Source organism: Salvia miltiorrhiza, chromosome 6 (assembly GCF_028751815.1).
Source record: "Salvia miltiorrhiza cultivar Shanhuang (shh) chromosome 6, IMPLAD_Smil_shh, whole genome shotgun sequence".
NCBI classification, from domain to species: domain Eukaryota; kingdom Viridiplantae; phylum Streptophyta; class Magnoliopsida; order Lamiales; family Lamiaceae; genus Salvia; species Salvia miltiorrhiza.
This window is the reverse complement of record NC_080392.1, coordinates 41,388,536-41,404,319: the sequence shown is the minus strand read 5'-3', so window position 1 is coordinate 41,404,319 and position 15,784 is coordinate 41,388,536. Positions and strand designations below refer to the sequence as shown.

Genomic DNA, 15,784 nt, shown 5'->3' with positions numbered 1-15,784 from the left:
CCAACATAAGTGAAAGTGTAACTCGATTCTACCGTACCTGGTTTTACCCAAGAGCACGTCTAATGATATTTAGATGAGATACTCATCAATTGATATGAAGTTGACATATTTTGGTACACACGCATATAAGCAAATCAACACTCTAAAGCGACTGGACACCAACCAAATTTATTGTAATTCCAAATAAATATATTAAAATCGAAAAGGGTGAAGTCTATCGAGGAATATAAAAATTTATTTACGTACAATTTCAAATAATAATTCTTATCCGCGCGAATTAAATGTGTTAGTGACCTTGACACATTATTTTTCTTAGCGCGTATGTCAAATTAATTAGTTATTCATCACATCAATTTTAGAATCGTCGAGTATCAACTAATTACGATACTAAACAGCTTACCACTTATTTTCTTTTAAATAATTGAACGACGAACTTAGTTTAGCAAGAAAACTATATATCAGAAAAAAAAAATTATATTTGTGCAATATGTAAAATCATATACTTCAATCGTCCACAAAAATGAAAGTGGAAATAATATTATGAACAGATCAAAATGCCAAAACTGAAAACGATATTGTGGATGAAGATAATATATTAGTAATACGTATACGCATAAAACAACGCATGCAAACACTCATGTTTTTATGGTTAATGCATTCATGCAATATGCAATAATATAATATATGTGCACTCTAATATAAGTCTCTATAATATGATGTGTACTAACATAAAATATACAAAATATATAATTGAAAAATAAATGGCACCAATAATTTGTGATGAAACAAGAAGTAGCTGCAATATGAAGTTCAAGTTGGGCAGCCAGTTGTGTGGCGGTACAGCCTGCATCGTCAATCATTAATATTTGTACGTTCAACTTTCAACTAAACAGACTTCCACATTTATTTCAATTCAATTTAGGTACAATAGTTCAATTACATATAGAAAAACATTATTCGACAGCCGTGACGTGATGAATCGAACTCACAGTAGCCGTCATTAGAGGCCAAGATTGTCAATATTAAATTACACTAAATTTATAATAAATTAATAAATATATTGGATATTTCGGTTATGACGAGCAAAAATTGTTACGGTTATTCGAGATGCGCATTGAGTAAATTTCAGTCCCTAGTAGTTTGTAAACTTACAGTTGGTAAATCTATATCTATGTATACTATATTAAAAAGGGAGTTTTCAATTTTAAATTAATTTTAAAATTGAGTGCTAATTTTATAGTTAGAATAAAATTGGAGGTATATTTATAAGCTATACATCGTTTTTTTTCTTTTTCTTTAACTTCTTATTTTTCTATTTTAAAATTATGAAATTCGACTAATTATAAAATATTTGATATGCATATCAAATTAAAGATCATGACAAGAGCTTTAATTTGATATGTTATGTAAATATTGGATTTAAAATATAAAAAATTATATTTATTTAAAGATTAAAACTTAAGAAAATTCTCTCTCCTCTCTCCTCTTTTTTTTGAATAAATCTATTTTTTTCAATTATCTTTTAACTTATATTGTTTTCTTTTTTTACAATATCAATTTTTATTAATATGAATTATTCTTTATTGTTTTATATTAAAATATATTTATCTTAAATTATAGTATTTTTAATTATACTTAGAATTTTTATATAATAATCAAATTAATATCAATTTTATATATAATAAAATATTAAAAAAATCGTGTGTTGCACTAGTGCAAATGCTAGTTATATAAAAAATACAACTGTCAATTTGAAATCAGTTTTAAAATTGAGTGACAATTTTGTAGTTATAATAAAATTGAAGATTTATTTGTAAATTATATATTTTTTTATTTCCTTTTCTTTATCTTCTTATTATTTTTATTTTTTGTTCTTTCTAAAATTTTAAAATTCGATTAATTATAAAATATTAAATATGCATATCAAATTAAAGATCACTAAAGAGCTTTCAAATGTAAAAGTTATATTTATTTAAAAATTAATTTTTAAAAAAATTCTCTCTCCTCTCTCATCTTTTTTTTGAATAAATCTATTTTTTAATTTTTATTTTTGCCTTTTCATAATACATGTTTTTAATTTTGTGATTTTAAAAAAAAAATTATTTTCAATATTCAGCTTAAATATATTCAGTTAATTTCTTTTTATTATTATTATATTCATACATATGATAATTGAGTTGGTCTCGATTTTATATTAATATAAAAATATAAAAATATTTTATGTGCATGGCACATGATGCAAATACTAGTCATATTTAAAAGATTTAAGTGTATCGGGTTGGAATTAAAACACATTGATAAGATTTAAGTTTATGACCTTTGATCTCAAAACATAAAATGTGACCTCGTAGTTTAATCTGAAAACGCCGACCAAATTTAAAAGTCGTCACTGATTCCCCTAATTGGACAAAACACACAACATATGGCCACAAAAAATTTAGTGTCAATGGTAAGTTGTAGTAGGTTGAGAATATTGCTTTATATGTTTGTAAATTAAATCATAATTTTCAATTACAATTTTAATTTTAACAAATAAAATAAATATTTTAGTTAATTATGTCTGTATACATTTTGCTAACTTTTGATGAAATAATAAGTTGAACGACCATTTTGTAATAAATAGATCGTCCCCTCACATACTTATACTGTTATACATAGGATATAGATCGAATCCCACCTATGTATAATAGCTAGGTCCAATTGTCACATGGAGAGTTTCTCAATACATCGCTAGCTATGGTAAGATAATGAATTTATCTCTACATCTAAAAATATGGTGTAAAACCAAATTTGTAAAGCATAAAATGATATATATCCATTTAAAAGAAAAATACTTTTTACAAAATACTCTCTCCGTCCCATTTCAAATATTTAAAAATTATAATATTGTCATAAAATTTTGAGATATTTTTCAATGGGACGGATGAACTATATAAATTATATCTATTTATATATTTTCCTATTCTTATGTAGAGCATTAGTGCTTTCTAAGAATGTTCAACCATTAATGTTTGATTGCTCAACTCGTAATGGTCGAGTATGTCGAGCATTAGTGTATTTATCACTAATGCTCGACTTCCAAAACTCAAACGTTAAAATATTTACTACAAATACACTAATGCAGTAATGCTCAACATACTTGACTCATAGTGGTCTAGCATGTCGAGCAATAATGTATTCATCACTAATGTTTGACATACTCAACTTATATTAATTGATCGAGTATGACAAGCAAAGTTTGCGATTTGAGTAAGGACAACTTTGTCTTTTCAAGTTTAAAATGATTAGTGCTTATAATTTTCTTTTATAATGGACATTTTTTTTTAATCTTTGAGAATGGGTGCAAGCAACCATTAACCCATTCCATAAATTCTCTTATAATTTTTCATAGGTTAATGATTGCTTTTTCTCATGCCCAAAGATAAAAAATATATATATATACTCGCTATAAAAGAGAATTATAAAAATTATTGATTTTGAGATTAAAAAGACACAATTATTACGTATCTTTATTTAAATCACAAACTTTGTTGAAATGAAATTTGCTTATTGCATTCGATCAGTACAAGTCGAGCATTAATGATAAATGCACTAATGCTTGATTTATTCAATCACTGTGAATCGAATATGTCGAACATTAATATATTTGTGGTAACTACATTAATGCTCAATCTTTGCGATTGCGAGTCGAACATTGATGATAAACTAATACTCGACATGTTAGACCATTACGAATCAAACAATTGAGCATTAATGGTCGAACATTCTTAAAAAAATGCACTAATGCTCGACATATTCGATCATTGTGAGTTGAGTATTAGTATAAAATACACTAACACTTGATATAAATATAAAAAAATCACAAATAAATATAATTATATATTTTGTAAAAAATAAATAATTTTAAATTTTATTTTTTAATATGAATATATAGCATTTTGCCCCATCTTTTATTAGTCGTTGTATATCTAATTGCCTTTATGAATATCTACAAACCACGTCTCTAAAACATCGAATCTCTTCCAGTTAAATATGTTACACCTCGAGATCTAATTCAAAAAATAAATATTCAAACTGAGTCCAAACTTTTTTTTGGGAGTGTGTACTGTGTGTGGATCTGATGTTGAAAATAATACTCCATCATCCGTCTACGAAAGAATTTTTTAAAAGAGAGTGCTATGATTTTTTTTTAAAAATTGTTAAGTATATTGAGAGTGGAGAAAAGGTTGTTGAGTATATTGGAAATGGTGAAAATGTATTTTTAATTAATATTATGGTGAGTGAAAAGGTGAAAAATAAAAATAAATGAGATATTTATAAGTGGTGACATATAATCTAAAATAAGGTAGAAAATTCATTTGTGGGTATTCCAAAAATAAAAAGTATAACGTTGTTTTGTGGATGAAGGTAGTAATAACTACTTTTGAGTTTGTGCAATGCACATGAGACATATTTTTTTTAAATAATTATTTTTTATATTTAAAATTAAATTATTTATTAATAATATATGATATCGAAATATTTTTATTGTATAATTTATGAGTTGAGGCTTTCATTTATATCAAGTCCTTGTTCAACTAAAATTTGATGATTTTATAGTAATTACTTGAATCTAAGATATGTACATAATGATTCGACACATTTAAGCAGCGTTTTGGGTACAATCGAGTTGTACCCTGACCCGCACCTTGATCCAAACCTACATCTTGATCTGAACAATACAAATGGTATTATTCGGTTATACAAATGACACTGTCTGTAATTAACACTATTCAGTTATACAAATGAAACTGCGTGTAAATGACAATATAACATTGTAAATGACACTGTGTGTGATTGACACTATTCGGTTATACAAATGATATTAACCGTGTAAATGACACTATTCGGCTGTATAAATGACATTGCCTATAATTAACATTATTCGATTATACAAATGACACTATAACATTTAAAATGCCATAATGTCATTCGTATAACCGAATAATATCATTTACAATGTTATAGTGTCATTTGTACGCATTGTCATTTGTATAACCAAATAGTGTCAATTATAGATAGTGTCATTTGTATAACTGAATAGTGTCAAATATATGCAGTGTCATTTATATAACCGAATAATGTCATTTACATGATTTGGGTCAGGATGCAGTAAAATCATACAGAAAGTGTAATGCGGTAGAATCTACATTTTTTCATGGTTTAATTTTTTTTTTCTTAAACACCCGACGGGTGAAGGGTTAGGCAGACCCCCTGCCTGTAAATAAGCCATTAACCGGTGTCCCAAACATGATGCTGCCCAAGAGTGACAACATCCAACAGAAACCTCAAGGAAAAACAGAAGGCAGACAGAACAGAACCATACAGGGATATAGCCCAAAAGTGTCTACATCCAGAAGACAAAGAAAATAAAATAAAAAAGGAAACAAGCTAAACCAAACTAACTATCAACATGAAAACTGAATCTAAAGTTAGGATAACCAAGTTGGTCCATCCTAATTAGAGCGAGAAAATGATGAGGGGTCGAAAAGCAATCGAAAGTAGTTAACGCCTGAACTTGATGCTCTCTCCTCGCCATAAAATCAGCAGGCTGATTTCCCTCGCGCTGGATATAAGTGAAACGGACCCGTCGATGCTGGGTGAGAAGACGGACCCATGCAACAGAATGACGAATACTAGCATGACCGTGATGCCCAACAGACATGAGCAAAACGATCGCCGCCGCATCCATCTCAACCCAGATATGAGTGGAGAAGGTGATAGCCAGCCAAAGACCCTCGAGCAGAGTAGCTAACTCTCAGCATCAAAATTGAAAGTAGCAGCACAGGGGCTGCAGAAAGGGTATGATCACGAACCACTCCTCCACCAACACCACGCTGCGTCTGTAAATCGAAGGAATCATCTGTGTTCAGTTTCACCCATGGCGACTCTGGAGGGAGCCAGTGCACCGAAGTGGACCAAAGTGTCCGCCTCACAAGGGGAGCTGGAGGCATGAAATCAACCGGGACGCCACATCCTCGTCAATGAGAAGCGGTGAGTTTTCTCGCCGCAACAAGAAGCCGTAGATGTCGAACAACCTGTCAAATCACATTAGAAGCACATAAATGAGTAGCCTTATGGTTGCAACTATTCTTTTCCTTCCAAAGAAACCACATAACCAAACAAGGAACCAAAAAGGAAATATGTCTCTTGTTTTCCTCCTAGGCACCGCCAATGATTTAATCTACGTACAAAATCAATGCTCGTGTGATAAGGTGTGTGCACAGTAGAAAACTAAGAGTCAAAATGAGCCCACACAATCAAAACAACCCCACTCCACAGGAAAACATGCAAACAAGACTCGGATTGAGGCGACTCACAACACAGACACATGGAGGTAAGAGAAATGCCCCGCGACTAAAGTCGAGATGTGAGACAATTCAAAATCGAATATAATCTACTTTTAGTGGGACGTATATTTTTTTATGGAAGAAATGAATATGAAAAAATGATAATCGGGGAGTATAATTGGAAAATAAAGTATGATGAAGTAAACGATAAAAGAGTCTCGAGCAGTCCAGCTATATTCCTTTCACGTTGAAAATAAATGCCCACTCTCCACTAGATAAGACGAGAGCCCAGAGGAGAGAGCAACTTGCAGATATGACTCATAACCATTTTCGAGCCTTTGTAATAAACTATGGAAAGTGCTTGTCTGTGTGCATATATATAAATCTCTGATTCTGAATATAATACTCCTACGCAAGTGGAGCTGGCAGCAGTGGAGTGAGTGCGAAGAAGAAGAAGTAGAAAAACGTCCATCTTCGATTGGATTGCTGAAGATTACATTTTTCTCGAGAGAGTCAGAGATGGGCGAGACGAGTGTCGAAGATGCAGCGGCAGCCAAGCCCAAGCCAACAATCGTGGTGCCGCCACGCGGCTCCATGGTGGAGTCCCTATTCACCAGCGGGCTGGGCGCTATGGGCTTCAGCCCGGGCCCGATGACCTTGGTCTCCAGCTTCTTCTCCGATCAGGGCCCCTTTTCTTTCTCTCAGCTCTTGGCCGGCGCCATTGCTTCCCCCAAGCTCCGCGATTACGCCAATGAAGAGAGCTGGGGCGATTCCTCTGAGAACTGCAAAACTAGCGACGACGCCGGCTTCAAGCGGAACAGGCCCATGACTCTGGTGGTGGCGCCGCCGGAGAGCTTGAGCCCTCCTTTCATGCTGCCGCCGGGGCTGACCCCCTCTGGTTTGCTCAACTCGCCTGGCTTCCTATCCCCACTTCAGGTTACCTTTCAAGATTTTATTTTTATTTACTCGCAATTGGGATTTTGATAGAAAAAATTATCGAATCGAAATTAGTATATGTATATTTTTTGTCTGAATTTTGAAGGCCGTGGATTATGTGGTATGGAGTGTGTAAATTTGAATGTGATCGTTTTTGATAGAGCGTTTGTGTTGAGAAATTGAAATATTGGAGCTAGAAGTGGAATGATTGTGAATTGTGAGATATACCAAAGTTCACGATAACATAAGATAGATTGATAAAATAATATAGGCCAATCTATTACTTTGATGGATTGATTAGGTTTGAAATTGTTGGGGGCTGTTCTTGACCAAAGAGCTACTGCAGATATTTATGCATTAGGTGGAATTTAGGGACACAAAGTATTGAAATATTGGAGAATGGTGAAATCCTATAATGCAAAAGGAAACTCTCTGATTTCAAACATTGAAGGTTGAGCTTTTTAAGGCTGTATTCTTCAATTGGTTGCTCTAATCCCAGCTAGTTATCATTCAGATTGATAGAAATGCAGTCATTTTGATGATTTGTTTAGGTGGTTTTGTTAAGCGCGATTCTTGGAATGATAGAATTGGTATATGGTCTTGTAGAAGTGATCAATTCTTGCATCTTAATCTTTCTGCAGAGCCCTTTTGGAATGTCCCACCAACAAGCACTGGCGCACGTAACAGCTCAGGCCGCGTTTTCCCAATCTTATATGCAGATGCACGCGGAGCTTCAGCGCTCGCCTGCAGATACCTCCACAGAAGCATTGGTTAGCCACTCGTCCCCTTCACCGAGTGAGACCTTGACGGAGCAGATCAATTCAGAGCCAAGGCAGCTGGAGAGTTCTAAAATCGAGTCTTCTGAAGTTTCTCAATCTGATAAAAAAGCAGCTTATGTTACCACCGGTGATAAGCCAGCAAGCGATGGTTACAACTGGAGGAAATACGGGCAGAAGCACGTCAAGGCCAGTGAGTGCCCCCGGAGCTACTATAAATGTACGTATGCAAATTGCCCCGTGAAGAAGAAGGTAGAACGGTCGCATGATGGCCGTGTATCTGAGATTGTATATAAAGGAGAACACAACCACCTCCCGCCCCAATCAAATAAACGGAAAAAGGATACTTCTGTGGCGTTGGATAGAGAGGTGAACAATGTAGATGAGAATGTACAGGAATTGCAGAATGATGAAACGGAAGAAGGCCCTGTGATAGTAATAGATGACGAGAATGATGATGAGCCGCTTGCTAAAAGGAGGTAATTAACAACTAGTTTTCTTCATTTGCTCATACTTTTTATTACATGAATCGTGCACTCATGCACACGACACGTGCTTTGTGTAGGAGCTCGGATGAGGGGCAATCCGTGCCGGCTTCATCACATCAAACTATTACAGAATCTAAGATTGTCGTCCAGACAAGAAGTGAAGTTGATCTTTTAGACGATGGATACAAATGGAGAAAATATGGTCAGAAAGTGGTCAAAGGGAATCCTCATCCAAGGTGCAACTTTTTTCATCAATCTATAATAAGTTTGTTTGGTGGTCTCTGTTGTGGAGATACACTTCAACTCCTCGTGTGCGTTCCTCCAGTCCTCCTTGTTTGTGGTTTTGGTTATGGCTAGGACTAGAGCTATCAAAATCCCGGCCCGGCCTAAGCCCACCGGGCCTATAGGAGAAAAATACAAGCCTTTTCTAAGCACGATGTGGGCTTTTTTGGGCCACCTGTGGACCAACACTACAGTGTGGTTTTGGTTACGGATCTAGTTGTGTCAAATCCTGGCCCAACTTGAGCCCGCCGGGCCGTTAGGAGAAATTGAGCCGGCCCGGCCCGACCCAGCCCCAAAAAACTGATTGGGTCAATTTTTTGGAGGTAAAGGCGGTCTACAATGTGGGCTTTTTCGGGCCACGGACCGACACTATAAATTTTTGAGCCGGGCCGGGTCTCATTTGTTCCTGTCTTAGGCTGCGTTTACTTTGATGGATAAATTTATCCATGTAAAAGGATGGATAACAAAAATTTATGCCTTTAAATGTCTATTATCCACCCTTGAAGTGAAAATAAGGAAGGAAAAATGCTTTTGTGTCAAATGTTGGAAAAGAAAAGAGACATTTAAAGGCATAAATTTTTGTTATCCATCCTTTTACATGGATAAATTTATCCATCAAAGTAAACGCAGCCTTAGAAAAACGTGTGGCAAAACTTATGTCAGACCATTTTTGACAGCTCTGGCTCCGACTAATTTGGGCTTCTCTATTTACTGCAGGAGCTACTACAGGTGCACATACGCGGGATGCAGTGTTCGCAAACAGGTTGAGAGATCTTCGGCAGACCCCAAAGCTGTGATAACCTCGTACGAGGGGAAGCACAGCCACAAAATCCCAGCTGGAAAATACATGAGCGGGCCTGCTGCCAATGCTCAGATGCAAAGGGTAACGGCTAAGGCGCCTTCGATCAGTAGAGAAATGGAGTTTGGGAACCAAGCTCCGATCACTCTACTTCTGAAAGAAGAAGAGATTGCAGTTTGATCCCGGACCACAACGCGATGAACAGAATAAGAATCACGGCGAATCCCACTGTGTGGTGTGGGAGAGGAGTTCGTGCTGTAAGTGTTATGGTTTCTTGTTCAATGTTTTTCTGCTAAAATGTGTTGTCAATAATGTGTTTTTTGTTTCAAGTTTAAATCATTGAATGTATATTTACTTTCTGTATTTTGAATGAGCGAATGAAAATGCAAGCTTAGCTATTATAAGTTAAGTTGTTGGTAAATGGTGTTTCATATAATGCAAGTTTAATATGTTTGTGTTTGTATGTTGATGTAATTTTATTTTAAACGTGTAGATATATGTATCTGAAAGATATTAGTATTTTATATTGCATTATGCAAAATCATTGAAGAAAACTATGTGTCAATAAATTTAATTTCTTTCAGTAGCAACATAAATTAGGACTCTTTTTTTTTTTTTTGAGGTAACATAAATTAGGACTCTATAAACTAATTAACTGGTTATTGGTTAATACTATCTTTCATATAACATCTCATTTATAATGTAAAACCATTTTATTCTTGATTTTTTGGAGATTGGAATTGGTTATTGGTTAATACTATCTTTTATATAACATCTCATTTATAATGTAAAACCATTTTATTCTTGATTTTTTGGAGATTGGAATTTGTGCATGCGTATGTTGACTTATTGGTAAAATGATTAATGGCTAAGGCCAAAGGTCTTGGTTTGAGTTCATTGTGACGTAGTCTTTAAATTTAATTATTTAATTATAAAAAAATTGATGAAATTATATGAAAACCAAAATAGAAAGAGGAAAAAAAAGGGCACCTACCACCAACTTTCCACAATTTGTCCACCAAATGAGCCAAACCCCATAATTACATCCCAACAATTTTGAATAACCATGGTTGCTCTCTTCAATCCCTAAACAACAAATTTCTCCATAAACCAAACACATAATCAAGGTGCATAAACATTTGTTTTTCAGAAAACATCCAAGTGGATATGAGTAAGTTGTTTTAGTTTTCATGTCAGAAAAATTTCGGTGAGATTGTATATTTTAGATTTTGAGTTTGAAATTTTAAGATGTTAGTTGTCTATCATTCTATTTAATTTGGCAACGAGGACTTCTGCACATCAATTCATGTACAATGCTGATGATATTTTACAATCACAAAATCTCTTGTCCGTACACCCGGGTTCACCGTACTCAGATCCTGACCCGCATGTTAATTCAAATTCGCATTCTGATCCAAATCGTGTAAATGATATTATTCAATTATACAAATGACATTGCCTATAATTAACATTATTCATTATATAAATGACACTGTAATATCTTAAAATGTTATAATGTCATTTTCAATCTTATAATGTTGTTTAAAATATTATAGTGTCATTTACAATCTTATAGTGTCAATTACAGGAAGTGTCATTTATATTTATGAATAATGTCAATTATACACAGTATCATTTACAATGTTATAGTGTCATTTATACACAGTGTTATTTGTATAACAGAATAGTGTCAATTATAGGCAATGTCATTTGTATAACCAAATAGTATCATTTACATGATTTGGATCAGGATGCAGGTCAAGATCTGGGTACATGTCAACCCGGGTGTAAGGTACACCCAGGTGTACTGAAGACCACCTCTTTTACAATATCATTGGTACACTATATAAGTCAAGATTTTTAAATAAACTTGGTTTATATGTGTTAGGTCCTGATGGTCTCGAATAGGTGTATGGGGGGGGAATACACCTATAGGCTATTTTTGACTTAATCTACTGACCTCAATCAGAGGGATCTCAGTCAGAGATCAAAACGAAACTTTGCACGCAAACAAGGACTTCTGTTTTACTGAAATCAGTTTTGACCGACAGGGTTGACGACTGATACTGAAAGCTCTTCAGTAATGAGTTATCAGTTAAGTTGCTGGAACCATGATGCAAGTAAGGGCTTCAGTCGTGTTTGCTAAAAAAGAGATGATATCACTCTTCCTGACTATCAGAGGATAGTTCAGTCAGATCGATATCATACGCAGCGGAAATTAAACTTAGTTTCGTAATAGCCTCGGTGGAGCAGGTTGTTGGATTAAGGTTTCTCTTTGCTGTTAGTCAGTGTTCAGTTTTATCAATTGAAATAGCACAAGTAAGAATGTAAAACTGAAAGCTGTAAATAACACAGAGACTTTTACGTGGTTCGGAAAAACCCTTTCCTACATCCACGGTTGGTTGATCAGACCAACAATCCACTCCGCAAGTGCTTCACTGGTGCACTGCAAACCGTACCCGTGTGCTTGCCTGGTGCACACAACCGTGAACTGAAGAAGACCCTTCTTCAGCACCCACACAACCTCGCGTAGGATTTCCCTGCTAAGCACACCTCGTGCTCAGACTTTTCACTCAGAGTTCAGAGTACCTTCCTGAACTCCGAACCACTCAAACACTCTTATGGGGGGGAGGTTTGAACGAGTGCCAACTATACTTACAAAGAACAAGTTCTTTGAAGCAAGTTTGACCTTTGACTTCTGGGTAAACAGATATGTGCCTAGGGTCTAAGAGAATGTATGTAATCAGCAGTGACTGATTTTGGCTTTGGAATTCTCTTCTTCGATTCAAGCTTTGGGGAGGTTAAGCTTTAGGCTGAGTAGCAATTTTGGCAGAGCTTCAGCTTATGTCGTTGAATCGGTGAAGGTTGAAGTGATCCTCGAGCGCTATTTGTAGGAGAACTCTTGAATAGATCCGTTGGCGTAAATCGTCCTCAAGATTTCTTCCGTTGGAGAGCAATTCGAATTTGGGCTGAGGCTTCAATCTTCGAGGTTCCTTGTCTGTGTGGAAACGGCTCTCTTTGATGGACAAGAGATGTGACGTCTCTGAAAAGTTACCACCAGATAGGAATGACCTCTGCAGAGATAAGATAATCTGAGATCTCTGCATTTAATGCGGTTGTACTTGTGCGTACGTGGCTTCCTCTGAACGTTGGAAGATCAGTCCTAGGAGGAATGTTCAACTGATACTTGACTTTAGTATCAGTCCATTGCGCGCATTAAATAATCAGTCTTCAACTGATACTTCAGTTGGTATCTGCAGTCTTCAGTCTTCAGACTTCAGTTGGTATCTGCAGTCTTCAGTCTTCGACACCGCAAGCTAAACTAGAAACGAACTCTAACACTTGAGTTCAAAACGATTCTAGTCTATTACATTTAAGTCCTATGAATTTTGGTATCATCAAAACAAGGGTTAGGATATTCCTCAAGGTTCCCAACAATATGGACGTTTGGTAGCCTATATTATTTAAAAAGTTGGTCCGTGATAGTTAAAAGGCTTGGTCTTATTCTTCTATTTCACCTTAATAATTAATACCTCATCCACACCAATATTATTTATCCTAGGTTAGATAGATAATTACTCTCAACTTTTCTATAATACTTATCTTAGTTTTATTAATCACACCATTTCTAAGCGTGGATACCAAAAAATACAAAAACAAGAAAAATTGATTGTCCCTCTCTAGCTGCATGTGGCTCTACCATTGACGTTTGAGATTCAGTATATTATATTTAGCGTCATAGTTTTATTTTTATTTTACTTTTCTTACATTTACTTTTTTTAAATTTTAATTTTACCATCACCATCCTCCAATCACGAAATGGCCTGAAATTGTAGGCTACGATCATATTTACATTCACGCCTAAAAATCAGGTCATCTATATATATTATATAAAAGATCAGTATAACGGTAACTTTTTACCCCTAAATTTTCTCTGTCGCATTATTCTACTATCTATTTAGCCCATTATTCTCTCCCTATTTAACTACCTAGCCGCCATTCTCTCTCCCTCTCTCACTCTCTATTTTTCTTTTTTTTTCTTTGCGTGTTTTCAATTTTTATTTCTTTTTCTTTATTTTTTTTACTTATAGAATTTTTGTTTTTTCTAAAATTTATACAGTTTGGTTAATTAAAAAATTCAATGCGTGTATCAAATTAAATATCATGACAATAACTTTAATTTGTTTTATAATATATAAAAAATAAATTTAAAATAAAAAATATTCAAATTAAATTTTTTAAAATTAATTTCTTTCTCTCTCTTATTTTATAAAAGAAGTTAGTTTATCATTTTTTTGTTATTTGCATAAAATATTTTGTGAAATCATGAAAATTATGTACATTTTATTATGCAAGACTGCAATTATTTTTATTACTCTTTTCTTTCGAGTTTTTATTTTATAAATATAAAAGAGGAGTTTTCTCGCTTCGTTTTTTTCCTCTATTTTCCTGTCAATTATTTTTACTATTTTTTTCTCTTTTCTTTTTCTAATTTTAATTCTATTCTCAACATTGTCAAATTTACTTTATAAAAAAAATATTCAATGTACATCTTAAGTTTAAGTTCGTCAGAAGTTCTTTAATATTATATAAAAATTATAAAAAATAAATTTAAAACGAATAAGTTATTAAAATTTTAAAATATTTTATTTTCTTTCTCTTTGTTAAAATTTTACAATTTTTTATTTATTATTATTATGAGAAATACTCTATAATAATAATTTGTAATTTTCATTATCAAATAAGTAATTTAAAATAATTTAATAATTTTAATTATCATTACACTTTATACATAATTGAAAATTACGTTTTTAAATTCGAAATTTTATTGAGTAATTAGTATTTTATTTTTAAACCATATTTTGCATTTATTAATTGATAACACTCATGTTTCCATGGTTTTTAATGTTCATATGATGTCAATTTTATAGGAAATTGAGTGTTGAATGATTATTTTGTGCTTAAATTGCTTTATCATGAGAAATATGATACTTGCTTCAACTTTGATGAATTTTACAGAAAAATGGAGTCTGAATTTGGACAAGTGGTCTTAATGAAAGTTGTAGTTCGTCTCGATACGAGTTCGTAGGCGCAAACGGTTCGCAAATCCGAGTTCGTACGAGAAAGATATGGCCAGAACAAGAAACTCGCGCGCAACAGTGAATAGTGTCCGACGAGAATTTCTGAATTTTCAGGAATTTTTAGAATTTTCGGATTTTATTAGTATTTTCGAGTTCTACTCTGTATTTATCTCATGTGCCTATATATAGTTCCTTTTCCTGACCTATTAGACATATTTCTTCACCTCTTTTCTCCATCTTTTCAGTTTTAGACTTAGAATTTTATTGTTTTCATAGATAGCTTTATTTTACTACAAGATTCAAGCTGTCATTCAACATTCTTCTGGGTTTTATCTATTTTATTTATTTATATTGCTTTCTTTTATTTATGTTTTTGATTTATTTCGCTATGTCTGGCTAGTTCCTTTATCTGAACCTAGGGTTTGTACATCGTTGATTAAATATGTGTGCTTGATTTATTGATATCAATTTGCCCTCCAGTTTGTGATTCATGATTCCTGGTGTTTGTTTTCTTGTGAATTATCTGGCCAATAATTTACATGTCAAGCTGTTCAATTTGAGTCTTGAATGCGATAATTGTTCAGCCGATTCAGGAATGCATAATATAGTGTTAGCCTTGAGTCTAGAATGCGACAGGTGAAGCTATAGAAAGCTATTCTTTGTGTGCAATTTGTAGTTAATTTATTCCTTGGAGTCTTGAATGCGAAAATGGATTAATTAATCTACGTTCATAGGTGTTCATTAGAGAAGCTTGTGAATAATATAATGATCTTTCATCATGGCTGGATTAAATTGGTAGAATCAATAGGTTGAATATATGTGTTTGATTAACAACAGTACATTCCTAGGGTCAGAGTCTTTTATATTTGAGTTATCTACTTGATTTTTATTTGCTTTTGTTTGCAATTTAGTTTTAATTAAAACTTCTTCCTTTATCGTTTGCCTGAATATTGTTCGAGTTTTATTATGATTACTTAGAGTGGTTTCGTTTATCAGTCCCTCTGGATACGATACTCGGTTACTGTTTATGTGCTACAATAATACTGTGTTAGTTGCAATTTTTGTTGCTATAAAAATAGTGATCATTAATTAA

General features: G+C 33.6%; 1 protein-coding gene across 1 annotated transcript; it reads left to right on the top strand.

Moving 5' to 3' along the window:
* The first annotated feature begins 6,469 nt into the window (after window positions 1-6,469).
* LOC130989604 (probable WRKY transcription factor 4) lies at window positions 6,470-10,019 on the top strand. Its single transcript, XM_057913617.1, has 4 exons — window positions 6,470-7,265; window positions 7,907-8,520; window positions 8,607-8,765; window positions 9,529-10,019. The coding sequence occupies exons 1-4, from the start codon at window positions 6,849-6,851 to the stop codon at window positions 9,788-9,790; spliced, it is 1,452 nt and encodes a 483-aa protein (XP_057769600.1). The 5' UTR covers window positions 6,470-6,848; the 3' UTR covers window positions 9,791-10,019.
* The last annotated feature ends 5,765 nt before the right edge of the window (window positions 10,020-15,784 follow it).

What these genes read in the sequence shown, in the direction of transcription:
- LOC130989604 (XM_057913617.1), top strand. Translation starts at nt 6,849, where the DNA reads ATGGGCGAGACGAGTGTCGAAGATGCAGCGGCAGCCAAGCCCAAGCCA. An exon ending in GCTTCCTATCCCCACTTCAG is followed by an intron (nt 7,266 to 7,906) that starts GTTACCTTTCAA and finishes ATCTTTCTGCAG; the next exon opens with AGCCCTTTTGGAATGTCCCA. An exon ending in AAAGGGAATCCTCATCCAAG is followed by an intron (nt 8,766 to 9,528) that starts GTGCAACTTTTT and finishes TATTTACTGCAG; the next exon opens with GAGCTACTACAGGTGCACAT.